Source organism: Anabrus simplex, chromosome 10, assembly GCF_040414725.1.
Source record: "Anabrus simplex isolate iqAnaSimp1 chromosome 10, ASM4041472v1, whole genome shotgun sequence".
In the NCBI taxonomy this organism is placed as follows: Eukaryota; Metazoa; Arthropoda; class Insecta; order Orthoptera; family Tettigoniidae; genus Anabrus; species Anabrus simplex.
In genome coordinates, this window is record NC_090274.1 from 29110231 (window position 1) to 29135097 (window position 24867).

A 24867-nucleotide genomic window follows, 5' to 3' on the forward strand; every position below is an offset into this window, starting at 1 on the left:
CTGTGCTGTGCTGTGCTGTGCTGTGCTGTGCTGTGCTGTGCTGTGCTGTGCTGTGCTGTGCTGTGCTGTGCTGTGCTGTGCTGTGCTGTGCTGTGCTGTGCTGTGCTGTGCTGTGCTGTGCTGTGCTGTGCTGTGCTGTGCTGTGCTGTGCTGTGCTGTGCTGTGCTGTGCTGTGCTGTGCTGTGCTGTGCTGTGCTGTGCTGTGCTGTGCTGTGCTGTGCTGTGCTGTGCTGTGCTGTGCTGTGCTGTGCTGTGCTGTGCTGTGCTGTGCTGTGCTGTGCTGTGCTGTGCTGTGCTGTGCTGTGCTGTGCTGTGCTGTGCTGTGCTGTGCTGTGCTGTGCTGTGCTGTGCTGTGCTGTGCTGTGCTGTGCTGTGCTGTGCTGTGCTGTGCTGTGCTGTGCTGTGCTGTGCTGTGCTGTGCTGTGCTGTGCTGTGCTGTGCTGTGCTGTGCTGTGCTGTGCTGTGCTGTGCTGTGCTGTGCTGTGCTGTGCTGTGCTGTGCTGTGCTGTGCTGTGCTGTGCTGTGCTGTGCTGTGCTGTGCTGTGCTGTGCTGTGCTGTGCTGTGCTGTGCTGTGCTGTGCTGTGCTGTGCTGTGCTGTGCTGTGCTGTGCTGTGCTGTGCTGTGCTGTGCTGTGCTGTGCTGTGCTGTGCTGTGCTGTGCTGTGCTGTGCTGTGCTGTGCTGTGCTGTGCTGTGCTGTGCTGTGCTGTGCTGTGCTGTGCTGTGCTGTGCTGTGCTGTGCTGTGCTGTGCTGTGCTGTGCTGTGCTGTGCTGTGCTGTGCTGTGCTGTGCTGTGCTGTGCTGTGCTGTGCTGTGCTGTGCTGTGCTGTGCTGTGCTGTGCTGTGCTGTGCTGTGCTGTGCTGTGCTGTGCTGTGCTGTGCTGTGCTGTGCTGTGCTGTGCTGATAGTTAACAATCAATAGTTAACAATCACTACTGATCTGCATTTAGGGCAGTTGCCCAGGTGGCAGATTCCCTATCTGTTGTTTTCCTAGCCTTTTCTTAATTGATCGCAAAGAAATTGGAAAATTGTTGAACATTTCCATTGGTAAGTTATTCCAATCCCTAACTCCCCTTCCTATAAACTAATATTTGCCCCAATTCATCCTCTTGAATCCCAACTTTATCTTCATATTGTGATCTTTCCTACTTTTAAAGACACCCCTCAAACTTATTTGTCTACTGATGTCCTCCAACGCCATCTCTCCACTGACAGTTCATACCAGTGTTGTTATAATGTGCGATTAAGAGAGATTCAGGATTAAGGAAAAAAGCTGGAAGTGAAAAAAAATATGGGTTTGAAACTGTTTATATATAGAACATAAAACAACAAAATACTGTAATAAAATTTGTGCCTACAATATAATTATACCTACTATAGTAAATTATATCTCAGTGTTTTCTTGAGCAAATGTCGTTATGTCGTGTCAAAAACCTGGCAACCCTGGCCGCGAAGGGCGTAAAAATGAAAGACTTCCTAGGCCTCAGAAACCTAATGCTGTCAGAGTCAGAAGAGAACAAGAGTTAACACTGGGGGTCACATAGGATAGACAAGCAAGTGGAAATAATGCCAGACTCAGCTAGGAGAACCGTGGTCACCAAACCACATTCCCAAGTTGACAGTTACTGGTTCCACTTTCAGTTGCCTTTTATGACATCTACCACCCCCACCCACAGGGGGTGTCTTAGTTTTATTATTACTTTTTTTTGTTTACAATTGGCTTTACGCCGCACCAACACTAATATATCTTATGGCAATGAAGGGCTATAAGTGGGTAGGAAGCAGCCATGGCCTTAATTAAGGTACAGCCCCAGCATTTGCCTGGTGTAAAAATGGGAAATCACGGAAAACCATCTTCAGGGCTGCCGACAGTGGGGTTCAAACACACTTTTGTCTGAATGCAATCTGACAGCTATGTGACCCAAACCATCAGGCACTTGCTTGGTGTCTTAGTTTCACTTAGCATTTTCATTTGGTACTTTCCCAGGGGCACAAGACAATATTAACAGAACACGCTAATTGTTTAAGATCGAAGGTTATTTCTCACAAGGTGTGAACTTTCAGAGGCAGTTATCAACACAAAGAATTAAATTTTCACTGTGTCACTTAAATATTAATACGAAGAGCTTGCTTCTGAATATTTTAAAAACGTTTACACACCTCTCTCCGCGTCCCTTTACAGGAGACTGCCAGGCGACGGAAAGTGAAGTCTGCAAAAACTTGATTCGAAGTTGTCATCACGTTGACTTGTCCGTAGTTCTCTTGTTTGCCCAGGTCAGGCCAATACTGCTCACTCTTGACCTGAAATAAAACAAAAATGGAATTTTACAAGGTAATCCAAAAACCTTTTAGGCTCCTGGATTTCTTTATTGTCTCCGCATAAATAGGGAGAATCATAAAGAGTTTCAGTCCCTTACAGGGGACATTTCTGAAGATGTGTAAGTATATAAAGATGGCAACAAGGAAAGGAACACGTGTGTGTAGGAATATCTCATCATCATTTCCCTTTATCCAGCTGTAGCTGGGTAGGGGCAAATATGCTTCCTCTCCACTTTCTTTGGTCTTTCCACCACTCCTCCTCCAACACTGTGTCCCAGTTCAGATTTCTTTCTATAATACTATGATGGATTGTGTCCTTCCATCTCAATCGTGGTCTCTCCTTCCTTGCATTTGCATTTCCATCACCTTTTTTAGCATTCTTTTAGCACTCATTCGCTTTATGGGTCCAAACCATCTTAGTCGGCTCTTCTCTATTCTATCATTCATTTTTTCCACTCCAATTTCTTCCCGGATTTTCTCATTCCTTATTTTGTCTCTTCTACTCTTCTGTATCATACTCCTCAAGAACTTCATTTCGGCTGCCTGTATTCGACTCTCGTCCTTCTTTGTCAATGTCCAAGTTTGTGCTCCGTGAGTTGTTATGGGTACGTAATACATCTTGTAAATAGTTTCCTTTGCTTCCATTGGCACATCTTTGTCCCGTAATATGTTTCTTACACTATGATAGAAACAGTTTCCAGCTTGAATTCTCTTACTAATCTCAGCATCCAGTCGAGCATTCTCCATTAATTCACTCCCCAGGTATTTAAACGTTTCCACTACTTCCAGGAGCTTGTCTGCAAGTCTTATCTGACCTTTCCCTCCTTTCTCCCCTCTAGTCATAACAAGAGTTTTACCCTTTTCTACACTTATTTTCAATCCACATTCTTTGATCTTCCCACTCAACACATCCAACTGTTCTTGAACCTTCATGCCCTCTTCACCCCCAATCACAATATTATCATCTACAAATAACATCATGTTCATTTCTCTTCCTCCATATGTTGCTTTTGCTGTTCTCATGATGTCATCCATTACTATTGTAAACAGGATTGGTGATAGAACACTTCCCTGTCTCAGCCTACTAGTTATTTTGAACCAACTTGTCCTGCCAACTTGTGTTTACATGCAACTACAACATTCCTTGTACATTGCCATGATCATTTTTATTAATCCCTGTCCAATTCCTTTTTGCACCAGACTGTCCCAAACTTTAGTCCTGGGGACACTCTCATTCACCTTTTCAATGTCAATTAATGTTATAACCATATCATTTCCGTACTCTCATTGCTTTTTCATTAGTTGTCTCATAATAAAAATGGGCTCTATTGTTGACCTTCCACTTCTGAAACCAAACTGATTTTCCTGTATCTAATTTTCAACCCTTGTAGGAATATCTATCATTACTTAATAATACATGGAGTGTAGAAGTACACAATTAACACATCATTATTACAATCCAACTCGCGCCATAATGGCTGCAGCGGTACAGCTCTGCCATCAGTCCAGTTAGTGGCGATCCAAAAGCCACGCCCACCTGATGTTTACTTCTTCCTCTACCACAACATGTATGTGAGCAAGACAGATCAAACTGCAAACTGCATGATTGTTTGGCTCTTTTAAAGCTGTACGACCGAACAAGTGGCTGTGCAGTTAGGGGCGCGCAGCTGTGAGCTTGTATTCAGGAGATAATGGGTTCGAACCTCACTGTCAACAGCCTTGAAGATGGTTTCCCATTTTCACAGCAGAAAAATGCTGGGGCTGTACCTTAATTAAGGCCACTGCCGCTTCCTTCCCACTTCTAGCCCATTCCTATCCCATCATCGCCGTAAGACCTATCTGTTTTACATAAAATGAGCTTCATGGTCCGTATCGCACTTACACAGATTCACAACTAAGTATTTTTTATTTTCCACCTTGTAGATACACTACATTGCTTAAGGCAACTTACTGATTAAAAGTGGTAGATGTTTCATATATTATAAACATCTTCAGCCACATAACACTGTTTAGATGAAAAATTCATACAATAACAAAGTATTAATGCTTTAGAGGAAGTGTCCTTAAAATTAACATAAGAAAATTGACAATATTAAAAACAAAATACTTAAGAGAAGTTATATAAATTCTTTCTACAATTGAAAGCAGTTTTCAAGGAAACACTTGTATAATGTCCAAATGATTATTCTTTTCTTAAAAAGTTTGTGAAAAAAAAAGGCCAATTTATAATTTTTAATTTATAAATTGGCCTTTATATTTCATGAACTTTTCAAGAAAAGAATAATCATTAGGCCATATTTTCTATGGATTATTATACAAGTGTTTCCTTGAAAACTGCTTTCAATTGTAGAAAGAATTTATATAATTTCTCTTAAGTATTTTGTTTTTAATATTGTCAATCTTCTTAAAAATTTTAAGGACACTTCCTCCTTTAAAGCATTGATACTTTGTCATTATATGAATTTTTCATCTAAACAGTGTTATGTGGCTGAAGATGTTTATAATATACGAAACATCTACCACTTTTAACCAATAAGTTGCCTTAAGCAATTTAGTGTATCAACAAGGTGGAAAATAAAAAATACTTAGTTGTGAATCTAGACCTATCTGTGTCGGTGCGACACAAAGCAAACTGTATGATCAATTTAACAATCAATTTAGAAATGGTGGATATTGCACCTGATTTGGAAGTCCTATCAACACCTTTTTCAATATCTCCTGACAAGGCATGAATTAAATTGCAACTTGAACTGGTTAAATTTCAGTTTGATGTCACCATTAAAGACACGTATTGCCAATACTGGGGTAACCTCACTGAGCTTTATAAGAGCCTGAATCAACAGGAATTCAGCATGTAAAAGATCTTTGGTGACACATTTGGTCCAACAAAATTAATTAAAACTCGGCCATAAAAGTCCAAGAGAAATTTGCTTTACTCTGCCAATTAGTAGGTCTACAATTAAACGGAAGTTGAAGAGCACATAGCCTGATGGCATCAGATTAAAATGTCTGCACATGGTAGCTGAGGCCATTTATTTATTCATTCATTTATTAATTTATTTATTTATATCGATACAGTAAACTGTGGACTACAAACTACTTCCCTCTCTTTCTTAGGCTTATATATTATTGTTTACATTGTAACCAAAGGTTTTTCAACCTCCCACTCCTTTTCAGCTGTTCTTCCACTGAGATGTTTCGCAGTTTATCAGGTTCTTTCCATTATGTCATCTAGTCGTATATCATTTACCTGCATGTCTTTGTGCACCTCCTTCAGCCAGCCAGGATGAGATTTTGACATTTCCTGGAAAGTGAACAATTTGTGCGCTAATCTCTCCGAGTTCATTCTCTTCAGGTGACCATAAAATGTTAACCTTTGTTTCTCCATAAAGGTGTTAATCTTTTCGACTCTCACATACAGTTCCTTGTTTGATCCTCAGACATTTTCTTACGACCCAAAATCTTTGAGGAAATTCCTTTTGTTTTTCAAAAATGACACATCTTCCATTTCGGCCAGTGTTTCTGCAGTAGACATGTCGGTCTGACTACTACTGTTGTTGTTGTTGTTATCATTTCAAAACTTATCACCATAAATAAATGTAATGCTTTTTATTTTGTTCTTCTGGCTCTTATTGAGGAAAAAAAGAATGTTAATTTAGTTTTCGAGAGTGAGGGCAGTTCACAACCACTTCTGATTCAATTTTTATGACGCCTCTAAATCACACCAACACAGATAGGTCTTATGGCAATGATGGGATAGGAAAGCCCTAGGAATGGGAAGGAAGCGACCGTAGCCTTAATTAAGGTAAAGTCCCAGCATTTGCCTATGTGAAAATGGGAAACCACGGAAAACCCTCTTCAGGGCTGCCAACAGTGAGATTCGAACCCATTGTCTACCGGATGCAAGCTCACAGCGCGTGCCCCTGACCACATGGCCAACTCGCCCGGTAAGTGAAAATTGTAAACCATGGAAAACCATCTTCAAGGCTGCCGACAGTGGGGTCTAAACCCACTATCTCCCGAATGCAAGCTCAAAGCTGCGTGCACCGTAACAGCATGGCAAAATCACTTGGTTAAATAAGAACCATTTAATTAAATCAAGGTGGGATGTTTTGAAATGAATGCACAGTATATTACATGTTAACATTAAGGCCGGTCTCCACTGATTAACATTTAACACCAACATGTTAAATTTAACATGTTACAATTGACATGTATATTGTGATTGTGTCTTCCAATTGACTTTGCATGTTAACTCAGAATGTTGAGGTTAACACTTTTAACATGTTGGCATGTTTTCCGCTCCAAGTGGAAAACGTGTCAAGTCAATTCGTTGTTCGTGAGATGTTGGCACAGCTTCGGCTACTTCCTTACCGTTTCCATGTTAACAGATAGTCAAGCGACGTGCTTCTCGTGAAGCACGATTATAGTTACAACACTCCGCAACACTCATTCTCTTCGTTATAAGCTACAAATACAGTATTGGTACGCGCACGCATGTCGATCTCTCTGCACTATACTAACATTATTTATAGTCAGAAATGGAGTGGAGCAAGATTACTTTGGACTTAATTAATGACATAATAGAAAGGCCTTGCTTTTGGGATGTCTCATCAAAGGAATACAGATGTAAAGCGAAGAAGGCCGACAGTTTCCAGGAACTCTAAATTATCTGTAATTGTTCCCGTGTGCAATGAAAAAAACCTAGCGTCCCTCCACTCCCAGTACAGTCGAGTATTGAAAAAAAAATATCAGAAGTCGGGTGCGGGAGCGGTCGAAGTTTATACTTCAAAGTGGTTTGCTTTTGAAGCAATGAGCAGGACGAGGGGAGGAAATGTGTCTAGTAAAACTGCATTTCTAAGTCATAACAAGAAGCAACAGTGGCAATAACAAAGGGCCAAATCCTCTTCATCTGAGTCCATTGTCCTTATTTGAAAATACTAGACACCACCTAAATATATTACCACAAATTGATATGATGAACTACTTGGGCCTATATATAAACAAAGAAAGTCAAGTTTAACATGTTTATTAAGTGTGGACACAATGTTAAATGAAACAGTATTCAACATTTAACACTGAACATATTGATGGTGTCACCAGTTAACATTTAACACTTTTAACATTTAACGTGTTGTTAAATGTTAATCAGTGGAGACCTGCCTTTAGTGTGAGGTTAATTTGCTTAAGTGTGACCAATAATTATAACAAAAGCAATGGTCCAACACTGCTAACAACATCATCAGCACTGTGACCTCTGCAGAACATCGAGCGACAGGGCACTGTGATCTGACATCGGGCATTGAGTTAAGGCTACCTGCTATAGATTAGAGGTTCCATGTCCAGGATACTCTTCTCCACTCACATACACCATTCCTTCCTATCTTGTCTTCTGCAATCATTTGTACCAGATAGGTACTATCTGCGCACTTTTTATCGATAGATCTGTGTACGGGTTTGAGGAGTAAGGAGGGAGCAATTCCGGTTCCAGTAGTACTGCCAACTGAATGGAAATGAAATCTGAATTGAATCGATAATATGATCGATCGATATGAATTTTGCTAAACCTTTGTTATCTTAAGCCAACAACTGTGTCACACACACATTATATAACATTTCTCAATGTGAATCTTATTCCTGGAGTGAATTCTATAGTTTGGCTTTGCTGTGTAAATAACAACAGTACTAGTACGTAAAGTGTACGCCAGATGTCGCACAGCGATGCATAAGTGATTCATAGTTTGTGTTTCAAAGGTTGCCAATACGAATCTCGAAGATTGCCGAGGTCGACCAATTCAGCACTAGGGTGTAAATCTATCCAGAAAAGGTGCACAGATAGTACTTTTCCTTTCTTCAAGGGTCAGGACTTGCATGATTTCCCAGCATGGCAGAGTACCTCCTCATTGATGAGTGTCTTATGACATTTGGAGCACATTAATACCCTTAGAAAAATGCAAAATAAATCTGTTCATTATTAGTTACTGTTATGAAGGGAAGATTAAATAAGGGAAAGACAGGACATTTTTAGACATACTCATTTTGAATATTTCTTAATTGCAAAAGCAATACAGGGTGTTTACAAATGAATATCGGAGTTTTAATGCCTTATAATATTGAATACGTTAAACTTACAGTTATACATTATATGTCAAATGAAAGAGCAACTCAAACAGTTTTGTTTGTTGGCACCAGTGCGCATGTACATGCAATGGTTTCGCCACAATCCGCTAGACAGCGGTAGTAGTACGTCCTTATGCCAGTGAGATGGCGCACCATCTTGATGGAAAATGAAGTTCTCTGGCTCATTTTCTTCCAACTGAGGGAAGAGCCATTGCTCTAGTGTATCGAGGTAAGAAGTACCAGTTACAGTACGTTCACCATAAAAGAAAGGCCCATAAACCTTTCGCCGGGATACGGCACAAAAAACATTCACTTTAGGGGAACCTCGTTGCATTTGTACCAACTCATGAGGATTTTCTGAGCCCCAGATGCGCACATTATGAGTGTTTACATGTCCACTAAGGTGAAAGACCGATTCATCACTGAAAACAACATGATTCATAAACTCATAATCATGTAACAACATGTCGTTTGCAAAGTTGGCTCGTAATCTGTGGTCTGCCGGCTTTAGAGCCTGTAATAACTGTTAACGGTAAGGACGTTGCTGTAAGCGTTTTCTTACAACTTTCCAAACGGTCGACACAGGAAGTTGTAATTTACGACTAGCCTTCCGGACTGATTTCTTTGGGCTACTCGCTCAACAGTCTCTTCACTTAATCTTGGTCATCCCTTGCTCTTCCCTTTACAAAGGCAACCGGTGTCTTCAAACTTATGATACCATCTGCGAATGTTATTATCACTTGGAGGATCACAACCGAACTTAATGCGGAACGCACGTTGCACAGCAACTACAGATTCTGTCTTTGCAAACTGCAAAACACAAAAAGCTTTCTGTTCACTAGTCGCCATCTTTGCTACTACCGCTGTCTAGCGGATTGCGGTGAAACCATTGCACGTACATGCGCACTGGTGCCAACAAACAAAACTGTTTGACTTGCTCTTTCATTTGACATATAATGTATAACTGTAAGTTTAACGTATTCAATATTATAAGGCGTTAAAACTCCGATATTCATTTGTAAACACCCTGTATAATTGTAGCCTCCTCAATGGATCAGGTAGCAATGCACCCCTTTCACCATTGGGTTCTGTGGTTCAGATATCTGGTCACTCAATATGAGATTTGTGCTGGACAAAGCGGAGGTGGGACAGGTTTTTCTCCAGGTACTCCAGTTTTCCCTGTCATCTTTCATTCCAGCGACACTCTCCAATATCAGTCATTAAAGATATTAACATCAAAAGTTCCACATTTACAATACTTACAAAACTGTTTATTCTGAAAGCGAAGTTATAGCTAAAAGTTTCGCCCCTCTTGGGGACATCTTAAGCATAGCAAAGAACAGAAGTTAAAAAGTAAAATTAGCATAACAAGAAAAGGTGTTATATACATGTCTACAGGAACTCAACCAAGACTGAACTACTAGTCATGATTTATCTCTCTTCACCTGTGTGTCAGCAAAAGTAAGATTCTTGCATACTTGAACAACGATGAGATGTTTCAAATTGATTTCACGTCACCACTTTGTTGTCAAACGGCACACTAAAACCATGTAAATTTGAATTGTTGTAGACATGTATATAACACTTTTCTTTGTTATGTTAATTTTACTATTTAACTTTTGCTCTTTACTAGGCTGAAGATGTCCCCAAGAGGGGTGAAACATGTACCTATAACTTCGCTGTAAGAATAAAAAGTTTTATAAGTACAATCGAACCTCCCTTCTGCGGACACCGTCAGTTCCGAGGAAAAACGTCCGTTACGAGAGGTGTCCGCTAAAACAAGTTTATAAACATAATCGAACATTTTAACAGCAAAGAACATCCACCTTAAATATAAGCTTACGTATCTTTATTATTCTATGTCATTTCTGTGTTAGTATTTCATAGAGAGTTAGTATAAGTGATTTTACATCATTTACAAACATTACAGCTTCGTGAAGTAATCCCTTGTTACTCATGTTTAATAGACAACTGAAATGTTACGGTATTTCTGTCTCACTAATTAGCACCGGTACTGTCTTTTCCTTCTCAAGTTGACTACCTGAGCTGGACCTTATCAGCAACAATCTGAGTTATGAATAGAATGATGCAAGAAGGGAAGAAAATCCCCAGGTAACTTGAGAGTCAACAGTCTCTGGCAGCATTTCTGGGCAATAAGAATTCTCGGAATAGGCCTACACACCACTAGGTAGAACTACAGTCCGATGTACCTTCTCACCCCTTGCACTCGAAATACTACAAACATTCAAAAAGGATTTCCTTATGTTTGGAGAATGGTTTCAAAAGAAGGATGACATGTGGTCCGGCGTAATAAATTGTCCATTGCAAGTTATGAATCTCATTCCGTATTGACGGTTATCACTTTACAAAAGAAAATATTTATAAAATCCTCCTATCAATACAATTCATTTTTTTTTTTACATGTTTCAGCCTAATCTCAAGGCCATCTTCAGTAGTAAAACGATTGTTACATAATATACAAACAAATCAAATTGTCCTGCAATGTGTAAAGTGTCTGCTTAAGTCAAGTGGACGGGACAAATGGCGATGTCCGCTGTCCGGAGTTTGAGGTGTCTGCTTAAATGAGGCCAATTTAACACTTGTCTCATGTAAAATAAAATCGGTTCCGAGAAAAACTGCCCATATAGGGAGGTGTCCGCTGAATGAGGGTGTCCGTTAGGGCAGGTTCGACTGTATTGTAAAGGTTGAACTTTTAATGTTAATATCTTTAAACTGTTCAAAGTTGACAATACAGGCTAAACATGTTAAATATTACTTGTAATGTCAGTCATTAATTATGCCTCACTACTAGATGGGGGCTTCATCCATTCCATCTTGACTGGAATCAGGTTTGGGATTTTCATTTGAAAGAGCAGTATAATTAGTTTTATTATTACCTTGTCTTTCTCCCAGACTCTGGTCAGCATGCAGATGATGTGCACATTCTCCTGCCACACCATGCGCCAGAAGTCCCCGACTGTATTGGTCTTAGGACCCTGAGTCGCAATGTACATCTTTGGTGTGTTGTAACCCTGAAAAACAAAAAATCTCAGAACATTCCTCCACATAAATACTGGCAGCTCTTATTCTAGCAATAAACAGTGTTGGAAAACTTGTTCCTGAAATTATTAATTACCACGAGGGTTATTCTGTAACCAAGGGCCATTTGTTAATAAAATAAGAACCATTACCAGACATCTCTCAGGAGGATGCTTAAACAAATACAAACCACCAAGAAGGAAGACGAGTACACTCTGGACAAAGGAAAGGAACAACACAGCCAGAGGATGCGGAATTACTGGACAAATATTAAAACCCACCCCAAATGCAACAGTTGAATATCATAGTCCTTAGTCGGCCTGTACGAAACAAGAAACACTACATATTATTGGTTAATTACTATGAGGGCTATTGTTTTATTAAAGGCCATTTAGGAATAAAATGAGAATACTTATATATTATTAGTTAATTCCTTCTTTCATGCCTCCCTGCATACCTTAAGCTAGTTTTCAGCATCATTTCATACTTACTGAAATATTTATCATAGCTTGGGGCAAGTTTTGTAGACCACATCTTAGCAGTTGATGCAAGTGTAATGGACTAGTATAACTTGGAAAAAATTCTCTAACCCATGGGTAAATAATGAAAATATTGAGCTCAATTATTATTATTATGATTATTAATATGATTATTATTATTATTATTATTATTATTATTATTATTATTATTATTATTATTATTATTATTATTATTATTTTTATTTGCGTAGTTATGTACAGACTTTATTTGGTATAAATCGTGGTTGTAATATTTGTGTAACGATACATGTGAGGTTATGTCACGACACATCTGCTGTATGTATATTAATATTCCTTTATTTAATGTAGAACACGTAATTAATAGTATGTAATTTATTATTACCTGTAAATATGATGTATAAATCCAATGTAATGTGTACAACACAGGGTAATAGTCCAGAACAATGCACTTTGTCACTACAAGTTTATCGAACATTTGATCCATTTGTACACAGGTTACTGGAGACTCGAGAAAATTCGAGAAAACGTGTTGTGTCATACTTTTCTAGAAGCCTGGCCAGGCAATGTATATAAAGAGGCAGTCTTGGGAATTGGAGTTGAGTTGTTAGTGAGAGTTGCTAGTGAAAGTCGTGTACTCATGTGTGATTTTGTTGAGTTGGTAATTGGTTGACATGCTAATGAAGCAGTCGTCGTCGTCGTCTTCTTCTTCTTCTTCTTCTTCTTCTTCTTCTTCTTCTTCTTCTTCTTCTTCTTCTTCTTCTCAGTGTTTTGTTCCAGATGGCAGTTTATTAGTGTGTGTGTGTAAATAGAACAGTGTACACAATTGACAGCATCTCGTGTGTGCGTCTTTGTGCTTACAAAGTCTGCTACCTACGAGGAAAATCATTTCTGAATCATCGTTTTCACTGGATCGTCAGTGTGAAAACACTTGCCACAAAGGAATTTCTTCAGAAAGAGATAGTAGTTAGTAGGTGATGTTCAAACACAAGTACTCATCCAGTCTTTTGGCTGACAGCAGTTTGATCATGTGCTCCAGCGTGATTGTTATCGTTGCAAGGCACAGAGGTATATTACTATGTAGGGGTATGGTGACTTCTGCCCATACTTTACAGAGGACAGTGTCCCTGCAGATGAAACCAGAGATCGGGGGATGTCCGTCTCACAGGAAACAGCACCAATTCAGGACCAATTTTATCAAAATTATTGATTGTTACTTTTTGGCAGTGTTGCTCTCAAGCACAACTGGTGGTGGTGGTGATTATTGTTTTAAGAGGAAGTACAACTAGGCAACCATCCTCTATATAACACTAATCAGACAGAAAAATGGAAGGGGTCCGACACTTCGAAAAATGAAGATATCGGCCAAAGGAAGACAAGGGCCACGAAGGGCGTGAAAATGAAAGACTCCCTAGCCCTCGCAAACCTAATAGCGTCAGGGTCGGAAAAGAACAAGAGTTGACCAAGGGAGGTCGGAAAGGATATATGAAAGTGAGGAGCCTGGCATAAGTAAGTGGAAGGAATGCCAGGATTCAGCTAAGGGCCCCGTGATCGCCAACCCACGCTCCAAAGTTCAGAGCCCCTGGGGCTCTCAAGCACAACTCCCTAATTTCAGTACGCAATGTAAATAAATGTTTGTCAACACATCAGAGCATTCAGAGAGTACATTTGGTGTAAGAAATATCCTTTGAAAATATTTCTTTGAAAATGTAAGCAGGTGCTAATTAAAGGACTAAAGAAGAACCGAGGAGTGCGCATCAATTACTGTATGCTCCTTGGACGACCTTAACCCTCTTAGTGCCATGCTCTCATGCTGATTAGTAGCATTTTGCAAGTCTTTTTTAAACTGGCACATAACTTATAATTTTGAATATTTTGACTTTAAACTTGCAGGAAATGTTGAGCATGGTATGTACATGATTATAATACTAATAAGGTTCAAAATATTTTATTTTTTTAAAAATATTTTCTGAACACTTTGAAAACAAAATCAAATTACAAAAATAGCAATAAAAATAATTCAAAATTAAAATTACAGATAAAATGTGGTTATCCCTCTGCAATGCAGCAATTTAAGTGAATAAACATAGAAAATTTGAAAAGTATCTGTGCAATAGTTCAGTAGATAATTATTGTTACGTAACTGCCAATCGTAACATGGGCAGAGAAACACATGAAATTCAGAAATCCAAGGTGCGTAAATAAATGAACAAATGAGCTGCGTAGTGATAAAATTATAAACTACATTCTTTACTCAATGGAAACAAAATGTAAGGTACTGCTATCTGCTGTTCAAACAATGATATATCGTCGCTGGCACTTTATGCACAAGTACTAAACAATGATATATCATTGTCTCACATTCTAAAGGTTAAACCAGATGAGGACAGGGGTGCTGAAGCAATCTTTTGAAGTAGGGCTACTGTGCAACAGGGTAACTTTGGACAACAGTATAGCAATTTGAAAGTCCCACAACTGTGCATTTTTTTTTTTTTTTTTTTTGAATCAGAGTAACCAACTTAATATTAGTGTTTTCTGCACACCTTACCAAATCACACAGGCCATCACTAATACCGATCTCGGTCTCTGAAGAAAGGCAATAATTGAAAGTTTCACATCACCATGTGGGGAAACTATAAAAGAGGGAACTTTTATCATAACTGTCTTTCCCAGAAAGACACGTATATATTGTGAACAAAATGATTTCTACCCAAGAATTGGAGGTTAAAAAGACCTCAAATCAATACCATCAGCAAAGGACTTTTTCATTAAAAATGACTGAGACACATGTGAAATTTTGGTTGAGGATGTTTTGTATATTATGTCTACCCCCACCAAAGTTTTGTACGAAATAGAGATCTTGTTTTAGATTTTATAAATCCCATTCGGTAGATGGCTGAAATTAGAATTTTTGTAAGATAAAGGACAATTATTGTTGGTTTTATTAACATCCATAAGTAGTTTAAGCACAAATGTCAGTTGTGTGCTCATGTACGTCAAGGAATATGATAAAATATATGTGAGAATATGAAAAGATAGTTATTATAAAGCCGAGTCTCCACTGATTAACATTTAACAACAACATGTTAAAAATGAAACAAAAAAGGCAAACCCCAACCAACAGCTGACGTCAAAAGTTGCAGTGCCGCTAGGTGTAGTGATGACTCGGTCAGGCACGGACAAGCTACCGCCAAACAACGTCATGGAAATGGTTTAACATTTGAACATCGTGTCGGAAGAAGCAGGGTGGAACGACAGAACAAAGTGGAGAGGAATCATATTTGCTTCCACCCGGTGTCAGCTGGAAATGGGACAATGAGGATGATGATGATGTTAAAAATGACATGTACATGGACATTTGACTCATAGCTGACTTAACATGTTAACTTGATATGTTAAAGTTAACATATTTAGCATGTTGCCTTGTTTTCCAGTGGGATTATTATTTATTCTCCAAGAAAGGTAGCCCTATTTCACCCAAAAGTAGGATTGAAAAACATGTTCAATCAATTCATTGTTCGTGTGGTATTGGCATGGCTTTGGCAAAGTACATATAGGCAAACTACATCAAAATCATGCTCAGACATTCTCAGAAAGTTTTATAAATCCAAACCTGTCTTCTACTTTAAGCTCATTCATAATTTCATCCACATTGTGCCTTCTATTCACATGTTGTCTTACGCACATTCTCCTATCCTTCCTTCTCAAGAAGGGCCAATGATCTCAATGTTAGGCCCCTTTAAACAACAATCATGATCACCATCATCATCATCATCATCATCTTTCTCAAAATCCTGTAAGAAGCAACAGTGGCAATAACAAAGGCTATTGTCCTTGTTTGAAAATGCAGAGACACCACTTGAATGTTTTAACACTAACTGATATGATGAACTAGCTGTGCATAAACAGAGGAAGTCAAGTTTAACATGTTTGTAAGTGTTGACACAATGTTAAATGAAACAGTATTGAACAGTTAACATGTTGCTGTTAAATGTTAATCAGTGGAGACTAGCCTCAAGACACAGGGTGGGTTCTTATTTGACTTGGCATGTACAACTATGGTCAGCAGTGTAAAACAAAGGCATGTCCAAAGTTACTCCACTCAAGGGTCTAATTTCGGATACCCTTACTTTTTTACTTTTCAGGCACAAAATGAAGTCCAACCCAAATTAAACATTACATATACAGTAGAGTCTCGCTCATCCGACCTTCGCTTATCCGACATTCCGTGTTATCCGACACTAGTAGACTTAAATTTGAACTTTTGGTGGAGACTAAATTCAGGCACACCCAGTGTGGAGGGTGCATCCATGGGACAAGCACTGGCCTGACTGCTGGCGGTAGGACAGTTTTTTTCCTCAAGGACAGGTGCAGTGATTCTTCAGTCATTGTTCATTGTAGTACTGGTTGGGTGCGGATGTTATAATTTTCATATCCTCTGTGAGTATAGCGAGTACATGGAAGAAAGTGATTGTTTCTATGGAAGACAAGTTGAGTGCATTAAAGTCACTGGGCAAAGAGGAAATTCTTCAAAATGTGGCTTCAGATTATGGTGTTGGATGTGTTACCGTGGGAGACTGGGAAAAAACAGAGGGAAGAAATTGAAAAGTGGTGCTCTACCAGAGCAGACAAAAACACTTTAAAAATGTGAATACGAAGAAGTAAGTGAAGCACTATTTCTTTCAGGAAAAGGGCCTGCCAATATCTGGCCCCATTCTGCAGGAAAAGGCTGTGTATTTCCAGAAGGAGTTTAATTAAGGGGACCCTAATTTTCCTGCCAGTGCTGGGTGGCTTGATCGGTGGAAAAACTGTACGGCATTAGGCAGCTTAATATCTATGGAGACAAGTTTCTTTTTGTAAGACATCTGGAATGTTTTCGTTCAATACTGCATGTGCTGTACAACTGAATTGATAATTCAATAAACAGAGTACCGTAAAACATGTAATTGTTTTAGTACTAGAGTGTAGCCTTCCTCTTTGTTTCAGTTCATTTTCAAAGTTATTCCGTATTATCCGACATTTTCGGTGATCCGACGTACTCCAGGTCCCATTTAGGTCGGATAATCGAGACTCTACTGTATTTAATGCAGTCTCACATTAAGAGTTTGGTGCCAATACTGTATTTTATCTTTCAAACTTAATGATTTATTGACAGATTAATTTCAAAAGGGTCCAAAGTTACCCATTTAATGATATGCTGCAAACACAAGATTCAATTGTGAAGAGTTCTATTTCCTAGGGAACAAAATACCTGGCAAGAGATGAATGACCCCTCCTCTTTTGAAGATCTCATGCTCACTAGTGACAGAGGGTACTAAGTTCTGGAGAGGAAGAATTTAGTGCATCCCCAAGACATGGAAAATAAAGTAATTATCTGCTAAGAAAAAAGAAGAGGAAGGTGAAATCAAACTCAAATCTTTACAGGTGAACTGAGCAAGCCTTTTTTTTACCTCAGGTAGCCATTCCCAAACTAACTACATTAGCAGAATAAAATATATTCACATTTAGGTGAGGCCAATGTTATAAAAGAAGAGATATGATTCAGTTCATAACTTACATCAATATAATTGGCGTTGATGTAGTCCGAGTATGGATCACTAGGGATCTTCTCCAGTATCACCCTCGTGTCATCATCTGTAACATAATAATTTTATTGGTTTTTATGTCCTGCTAACTATACTTTTATGCATTTTGGAGATGTGGGAATTTTGGCTTGCAGGAGTTCTTTTACATGCTAGTAAATCTACCGACAGGAGGTTGTCGTACTGAGCCCCTTCAAAGTCAGGATCAAACTCGCCAAGTTGGGATCAGAAGGCCAGTGCTCTACCACTTGAACTACCTAGCCTGACTACTCTATAACATACTATAGGAGAAAAGACGTGCCTAAATTGACCTGAGAATTGTTAGCACAGCAAAGCAATGAAAAATTAGAATATCTTCCTTCTTCTTTAAGCCCAATTAAAGAGTATGTTTGAACTTGTTAGCTTGGTTTGACTCCTCCTCCTCCAGCACCAGTTATGTAAGTTTCTCCTAGAGTTTGTCAGACAATACAGTAATTATTTTAGGCAGATATAAGAGTACAGTAACTTACAAGCTACCAAGTTTCCGTATCGGTTCTTCGGCTTGTTGGCAGGCAGCTGGCCATACTCGCATGGGTAAATACAGCCTTTTGGAAACAGCTGTGAACAGGAAGGCAGTCAGATGTAAAAAGGAAATCCCTTTTATTATAATGAAATTTAAAAAAGGTATGTGAATAAAATAAGTAACGGAAAGGAACAGAATAGGTGACAAATCAAGTATATATAGAAACATATAACATGTCAGTGTAATAAGAAGATGTACATTATTAGAAGGATCCACCTTTCAATACTTCGTTGTAAGTTGAACTAAAAAGAAGTCACAACTTGTTTATTGGGACCGGTTTCGACACATTACAAGTGTCATCATCAGCCAAATAGTAAAGTAGGGCTGATGATGACACTTGTAATGTGTCGAAACCGGTCCCAATAAACAAGGTGTGACTTCTTTTTAGTTCAACTTACAACGAAGTATTGAAAGGTGGATCCTTCTAATATTGTACATCTTCTTATTTCTCTATTCAATACGGAACGATCATGTTTTTAACTTTAAATGTCAGTGTAAGGTGGTGGTGATTATTGTTTTAAGAGGAAGTACAGGGTCTGGCAGAAACAATCCACCAATTTCAACAATTGGTAGCATGTACGTCCCTGCAATGGGAATAAAACCTAGCAGGGTAGCGTGTAACAGGAAGGATGCCATTTTAGTTACTATGGAGCGTTGCACTGCCATGCATCGCGCTTTTGTGATTGAACTGTATTTCAAAAGTCGTTACATTGTGACAGCTACACAGCGGAACTTTCAACAGCAATTCAACACTGGGAGACATGGAAGAGTACCAGAACAGCACACAATTCGGAGGTGGGTTGAGCATTTTCCTGCTACCATAAGTGCCATGAATAAGAAGCCACAGGGAAAGCCAAGGACAGTGCTAATGCCAGCAAACATTGAGAGAGTAAGGAATGATATTGACAGGAGTCCCAGGTGTTTAGTAAACAAACACGCTGCAGTTTTACACATGTCAGAGACTTTGAGATGACGCATTCATGAAGAGGTCCAGGCAATTCAACCTGAAATACAGGTGAAAGTAATGGACAGTAATGGTCAACTCAATGCGTGCATCGCAAGGGATGGTGGTTATCTAAAAGGTCTGACTTTCAAAGAATGAAAATAAAACATGACTTGTGTTATTGTGTCATGAAATGGCATTATGTTACACATCAATTATCACTCTAGTCGTTTACATTCCCAATTTAGTGTTACTACAGAACCTATACTAAAATGGTAGATTGTTTCTGCTGGACCCTGTACAACTTTGCAACATCCTCTATCAACACTAATTAGAGGAAAAGAACGGAAGAGGCCTGTAAATGAAGGTATCGGCCAAAGAAATGAAAGGGTCACAAAGGGCGTGAAAATGAAAGACTCCCTAGAACTCCATACGCAGTACCGTTGGGGGAAAAATGAACAAGTGTTGATCAAGCGAGGTTGGATAGGATAGCCTGTCACAATTAAGTGCAAGCAATGCCAGGACTCAGCTAAGGGTCCCGTTGACACCAACCCACGCTCCCAAGGGTTTCTCAGCTTGGAAGTATGGTTGGCGACTACAGGGTCCAAGGCAAGTCTATCATTGTTTCCACTAACTTGTCCCAGGCTCCTCGCTATTTGCTCTCCTATTTGACCTCCCTCGGTGAACCCTTGGTCCTTTCTGAGCCTAATAGTACAATATTTGGAAGATCTGGGGAGTTCTTCATTTTCATGCATTTCCTTTTTCTTTTTTTCCTTTTAGCTGATAATTTTGAATTTCAACCTGAAATATTGGTGAAAGTAATGGGAATGTAAACGACTAGAGTGATAATTGATGTGTAACATAATGCCATTTCATGACACAATAACACAAGTCATGTTTTATTTTCATTCTTTGAAAGTCAGACCTTTTAGATAACCACCGTCCCTTGCGATGCACGCATTGAGTTGACCATTACTGTCCATTACTTTCACCAGCATTTCAGGTTGAAATTCAAAATTATCAGCTAAAAGGAAAAAAAAAAGAAAAGAAAAAGGAAATGCATGAGTTGACCATTACTGTCCATTACTTTCATCAGTATTTCAGGTTGAAATTCAAAATTATCAGCTAAACAGAAAAAAAAGAAAAGTAAAAGGAAATGCATGAATTGTCAGACCTTTTCCATTTTCCCCCCAATGTGTGTTCGAAGCAGATGGTTGCTTAGTTGTGCTTCCTTTTAATCTTTTCATTCTGATGGACTGCTGTAACATACCTGCATTGTTCGGCTTTCCTGCATTTTGCTGTGGTAGCCTGCTGGAGAAGTTTGAACTTCATGATATCTAATTGATAATCTTAACCATAGTGGCCAATAGTAAATTGACCCACATTGACAAACCATTATATCACATTAAAAGGTCAATTAAATATGAATGTCCACCTTGTCAACACAAATATGAAATTTATTACAATTTCAATACACCGAATATGTTTTAAGAACCAAAGTTCTCTTCTTCAGCGGCTTAAACTATCATTAAAATCTCATGACTAGAGCCTGGATTTCCATGCACTATCAAATCTCAAAATATGCATGCATGCATGCATGCATGCATGCACTATAATATGGCAAAACATGCACAATAAACTGAAAAATATGCACTATCAAAATTCAGTTCTTTTGAACACTTTGTACAACTACCGTAATTTCTCCAAAGTGTCTTGCTTTAAGCTCATCCATTTATCTGTCAGCACATTCTTAAGCACACAAAATGATCTTTCTACGTCACAAGAAGTGACAGGTGCATACTTAAATGAAGACATTTGGGACAAAGCGAGATCAAATTGTACCTCTCTTGCATTTTCACCACAGTGTGTCTTTTATAAGGTTGGCAAATTCAACAGAAGTATTTCAACGCATCACTTTGTTCGACCTATCTCTAGCTGCCGCAGTTACTTCTCCATACGATGACTGCAGACACATTTGAATTTCCTCAATCACTGTTAACGATTGCCTGCTGCGATATCAAAGACGTGTGATGAGTGAGAGTTCCGGGCAGGAAATTCCAGGACAACAATGGAAGAGTGTTCAGTGCAAAACCAAGGTTTGTAAGCCGCTATCTCATTAACGCAGCGTCGCAGAAGTGCTATACAAGTTTTGTTTTGTTCATCTAACATGGATGAAAAATGAGCCATCAATGAGTAACATGCAATTTAGGTTCAATTTATAGCAGTGTATAACTGGAACATCTTATTTCTAAGAATTACAGAGGTCGACATGGAGACTTCCGGCTTACGTCAATATTTACCCAAGCAACAGATAAGAAAAGGCTTGGTTAATTGGATTATAGAACCTCTAGTGTATATACTAATTAATATTGGTTGTCTCATAGGATGCCAGGAATACATTCTTTCTGTCTCTCTCTCAGTAATAGACATACTGTATAATGTGGAAAAATGATCCCGAATTATGGAAACCAACATTCATAAAAGGCACTCATCATCATCATCATCATCATCATCATTTCCCTTTATCCAGCTGTAGCCGGGTAGGGGCAAATATGGTTCCTCTCCACTTTCTTCGGTCTTTCCACCACTCCTCCTCCAACACTATGTCCCAGTCCAGGTTTCTTTCTATAATGCTGGATGGTATCCTTCCATCTCAATCGTGGTCATCCACGGCCTCTCCTTCCTTGGATTTGCATTTCCATCACCTTTTTTGGCATTCTTTCGTCGCTCATTCGCTTCATAAAAGGCACTATCATGCAAATTAACATTATATATGCACCAAAGTCAGAAGAAAAATCATATTATGCAATATAAACGTCCAAATATTTGCTATTAAATAAAAAACCTTCAAAATATGCATTATGCATGAATTTTCTCCTGAAAAAGTCAAAACATGCAAACATGCAAGGGAAAAGAATGGTTATTTGGAATCTTTAAACCACAAAACGCATATTTGCGAAGTTTCAGAACTGTAACCAGCTTATTTAAAAACATGCATTTGCATGGAAATCCGGGCTCTACTCATGACCCTTGGGAGCGTGAGTTGCCATCCACGGGGCCTTTATTATAATAAGTGCTGAGATTTGCAGTGACAGTTTAAGCCACTGAACAAGAGAATGATAAATGGCGACTGATGCTTGCAAAATCAAGAACTATGCTCTCGCCACCAATACTGCAGCTTAGTTTCGGTGAGTAAAAAAGCTGCTTGGATGATCTTAGTTTATATGGGAGACCCTGTATTGCATGGTGCAAGTATACTTGCACGACTACCTTAGAGGTTGATGCCAAGGATACTTGTGAAGCCTGAGTTAACTGAATGGGGAGGGCCCACGGAAAATAATCGGTGGCTGGTACGTGTGGATGTTGACGCGGTGGCAGGAGTACCGGTACCTTTTCTTGTAGGGCTGTTTTGCTGTCTGTTACGTAAAAAACAAAAGACGGCATCAATGTTATATGTGATAGATTGACTGTGAAATGCATAAAAATGCACAAGAACTCCAACGACCTCATGCTCGAGAGGGTTAATTTAAACTGTACATTGTAACTCACGTTTTTCTTGCCCATCTCTAGCCACTATTCACTTAAGTACATAAAAATAATTAACTCTGAGACTGGTATTTGTTATAGACAAAGCGGATATCACTCATGTGGTTACTGAAAGTGATTTAGTGATGCTTGCATAGACCAACACTATCCATTTCTGAAATTATATCTCCATGGGGAGCACATATTTTTGAAAATGGAGAATTCACTTCTCCTTTAGCAGGTTAGCAATCCCTATTTGCTAAGACACGGGACCACGCATTTGGTCTGCCACTACTAAACAGAGTCTTGGAGGGGTGTGCCAATCCAACTGATGAGCCCAAAATGGCACGTCTGGGTGAAACTCTGCAAATGCACACAGCCTAACCATCCAAAAGCTGGTTTTATTCCTGTGATTTTTAGATCTGTGGCTGTGAATGCTATTTCTTAAATTATATCTCCATGGGGAGTACATTTATGAAAAAGGCGAATTCACTTCTCCTTTAGCAGGTTAGCAATCCATATTTGCTAGCACGGGGGGACCATGCAGTTGGTCTGCCACTACTAAACAGAGTCTTGGAGGGGTGTACCAATCCAACTGATGAGCCCAAAATGGCACGTCTGGGCAAAACTTTGCAAATGTACACAGCCTAACCATCCGAAAGTTGGTTCTATTCCTGTGATTTTTAGATCTGTGCCCGTGAATGCCATTTTGGAAATTTTGGAAAAATAAGTTGTAACTATGGTGATCAAGAAGAAGAAAACAAACTTGCCTGGGCAATGCTTAACACATAACATCCTCCTCAAAATAATTGCTGAAGATAAAATTTCAGGAAAGAATACAAGGACACAACCAAGGATGTTGTATGTTAAGAATTAGGGTTGTAAACTAATAACATGAGAGAAAATCACCAGGTGTGGTGTAATGACAAGGCTTGTAACTCACTTCGTGTTGACGTTTGAGCTCACTCGATGCTAGTGCCGCCATCACATACTCCTCCAACTCGGCTATCTCTACTCGACGACTGTGCTCTTCTTCCGGAGGAAGTACAGGTTGACACTGTGCTTCTAGAAGACCTAGTTGAGCTTGTAGTTCACACATGCTGACCACAGGCGAATCACCAGCTGTACAACAGACAGAAATACACAATACAATGGGCAAAATATAAACACTTAGATAGATTGATGATAGACAATGTTGGTATAAAGGGATGGTTAATTTGGGATGACGAGATGACTTCTCTACATCTGCCATAGGAACACCAAAAACATTGTCTTTAAAATTTAACACTAATGTGTTATTGATTATTCAAAATATTCTTTATTGAGGTCAGTAACTGATTAAGTTAATTTGCATTAGATTTAAACTTATGTTTTATCCCAAGATGCTCTACATGGCTATAGTAGTTGTCAGTGGAGGGCAGCAAACTTTTTCTCCTAAAATTGAATTTTGTAAAATTTCCTCTGTAGTGCAATGGATAGCAATCTTAGCCACCATCCTCATGGGCCCAGGTTCAATTTCCAGTACTGCCAGAGATTTTAGTAATAGTAATGTTATTTGCTTTACGTGCCACTATGTACTTTTATGATTTTAGGAGACACCAAGGTGCCAGAATTTAGTCCCGCAGGAGTTCTTTTACGTCCGAGTAAATCTATTGACAAGAGACTAACGTATATGAGCACCTTCAAATACCACTGGATTGAACCAGGATCAAACCTGCAATGTTGGGGTCAGAAGAGCAGTGCCTCAATTGTCAGAGCCACTCAGCCCGCCCAGATATTTTAAGAATGGCAAGATGGTGGGTATATGGTAAAAATGGTATATGCAGCTCACTTACAATAGGGGTGTGCCTGGAAGAAGCTGTAACATCTTGGGACGATTCATCTTCAGAATGTTGGCCAACAGGGAAGGAGAAGTGGGGGTATACAATTTCTAATCACTAGATTGTATGCCAAAAGCCCGGATTCAACTCCAAATCACTCCACAGTGTTTGTATGGAGTAAGGATTCACGATGCGTGTGATGAATAATACCAAGGGGTCTGCTCAAGGCTTAAAATCCTTACCCAATGGACGAACAATCATCAATGTGTAATAACAATATACCTATTGATAAAAAATCAAGAACTGATGCGTACAAATTGAAGATTTCCACAAAATTATTTAAATAGAAGGTATATGTAGAGTCCAAATATGGGCTAAAATTGATCTGCTTTGTAAAATATTGTAAAGAATAAGTTCCCTGTGTCTAAAAGTGTCATGTTATATCACTGTTATGTTATATT

At 39.1% G+C, this 24867-nt stretch overlaps 1 protein-coding gene across 5 annotated transcripts in view; it reads right to left on the reverse strand.

The window, feature by feature from the left end:
* LOC136882342 (receptor-type tyrosine-protein phosphatase kappa) overlaps positions 1–24867 on the reverse strand; it is a 90507-nt gene that overhangs the window by 40531 nt on the left and 25109 nt on the right. For all 5 annotated transcript variants that reach the window (XR_010861147.2, XM_067154934.2, XM_067154933.2 and 2 more), the window contains exons 4-8: positions 23530–23708; positions 18066–18153; positions 17532–17608; positions 11336–11470; positions 2160–2300 (exon numbers count right to left, since the gene is read on the reverse strand). Coding sequence is in view for 4 of the 5 variants with exons in the window: in XM_067154934.2 (XP_067011035.2) it covers positions 2160–2300; positions 11336–11470; positions 17532–17608; positions 18066–18153; positions 23530–23708 (620 nt within the window). In the remaining variant the exon portion in view is untranslated. The remainder of the gene's footprint in view (positions 1–2159; positions 2301–11335; positions 11471–17531; positions 17609–18065; positions 18154–23529; positions 23709–24867) is intronic.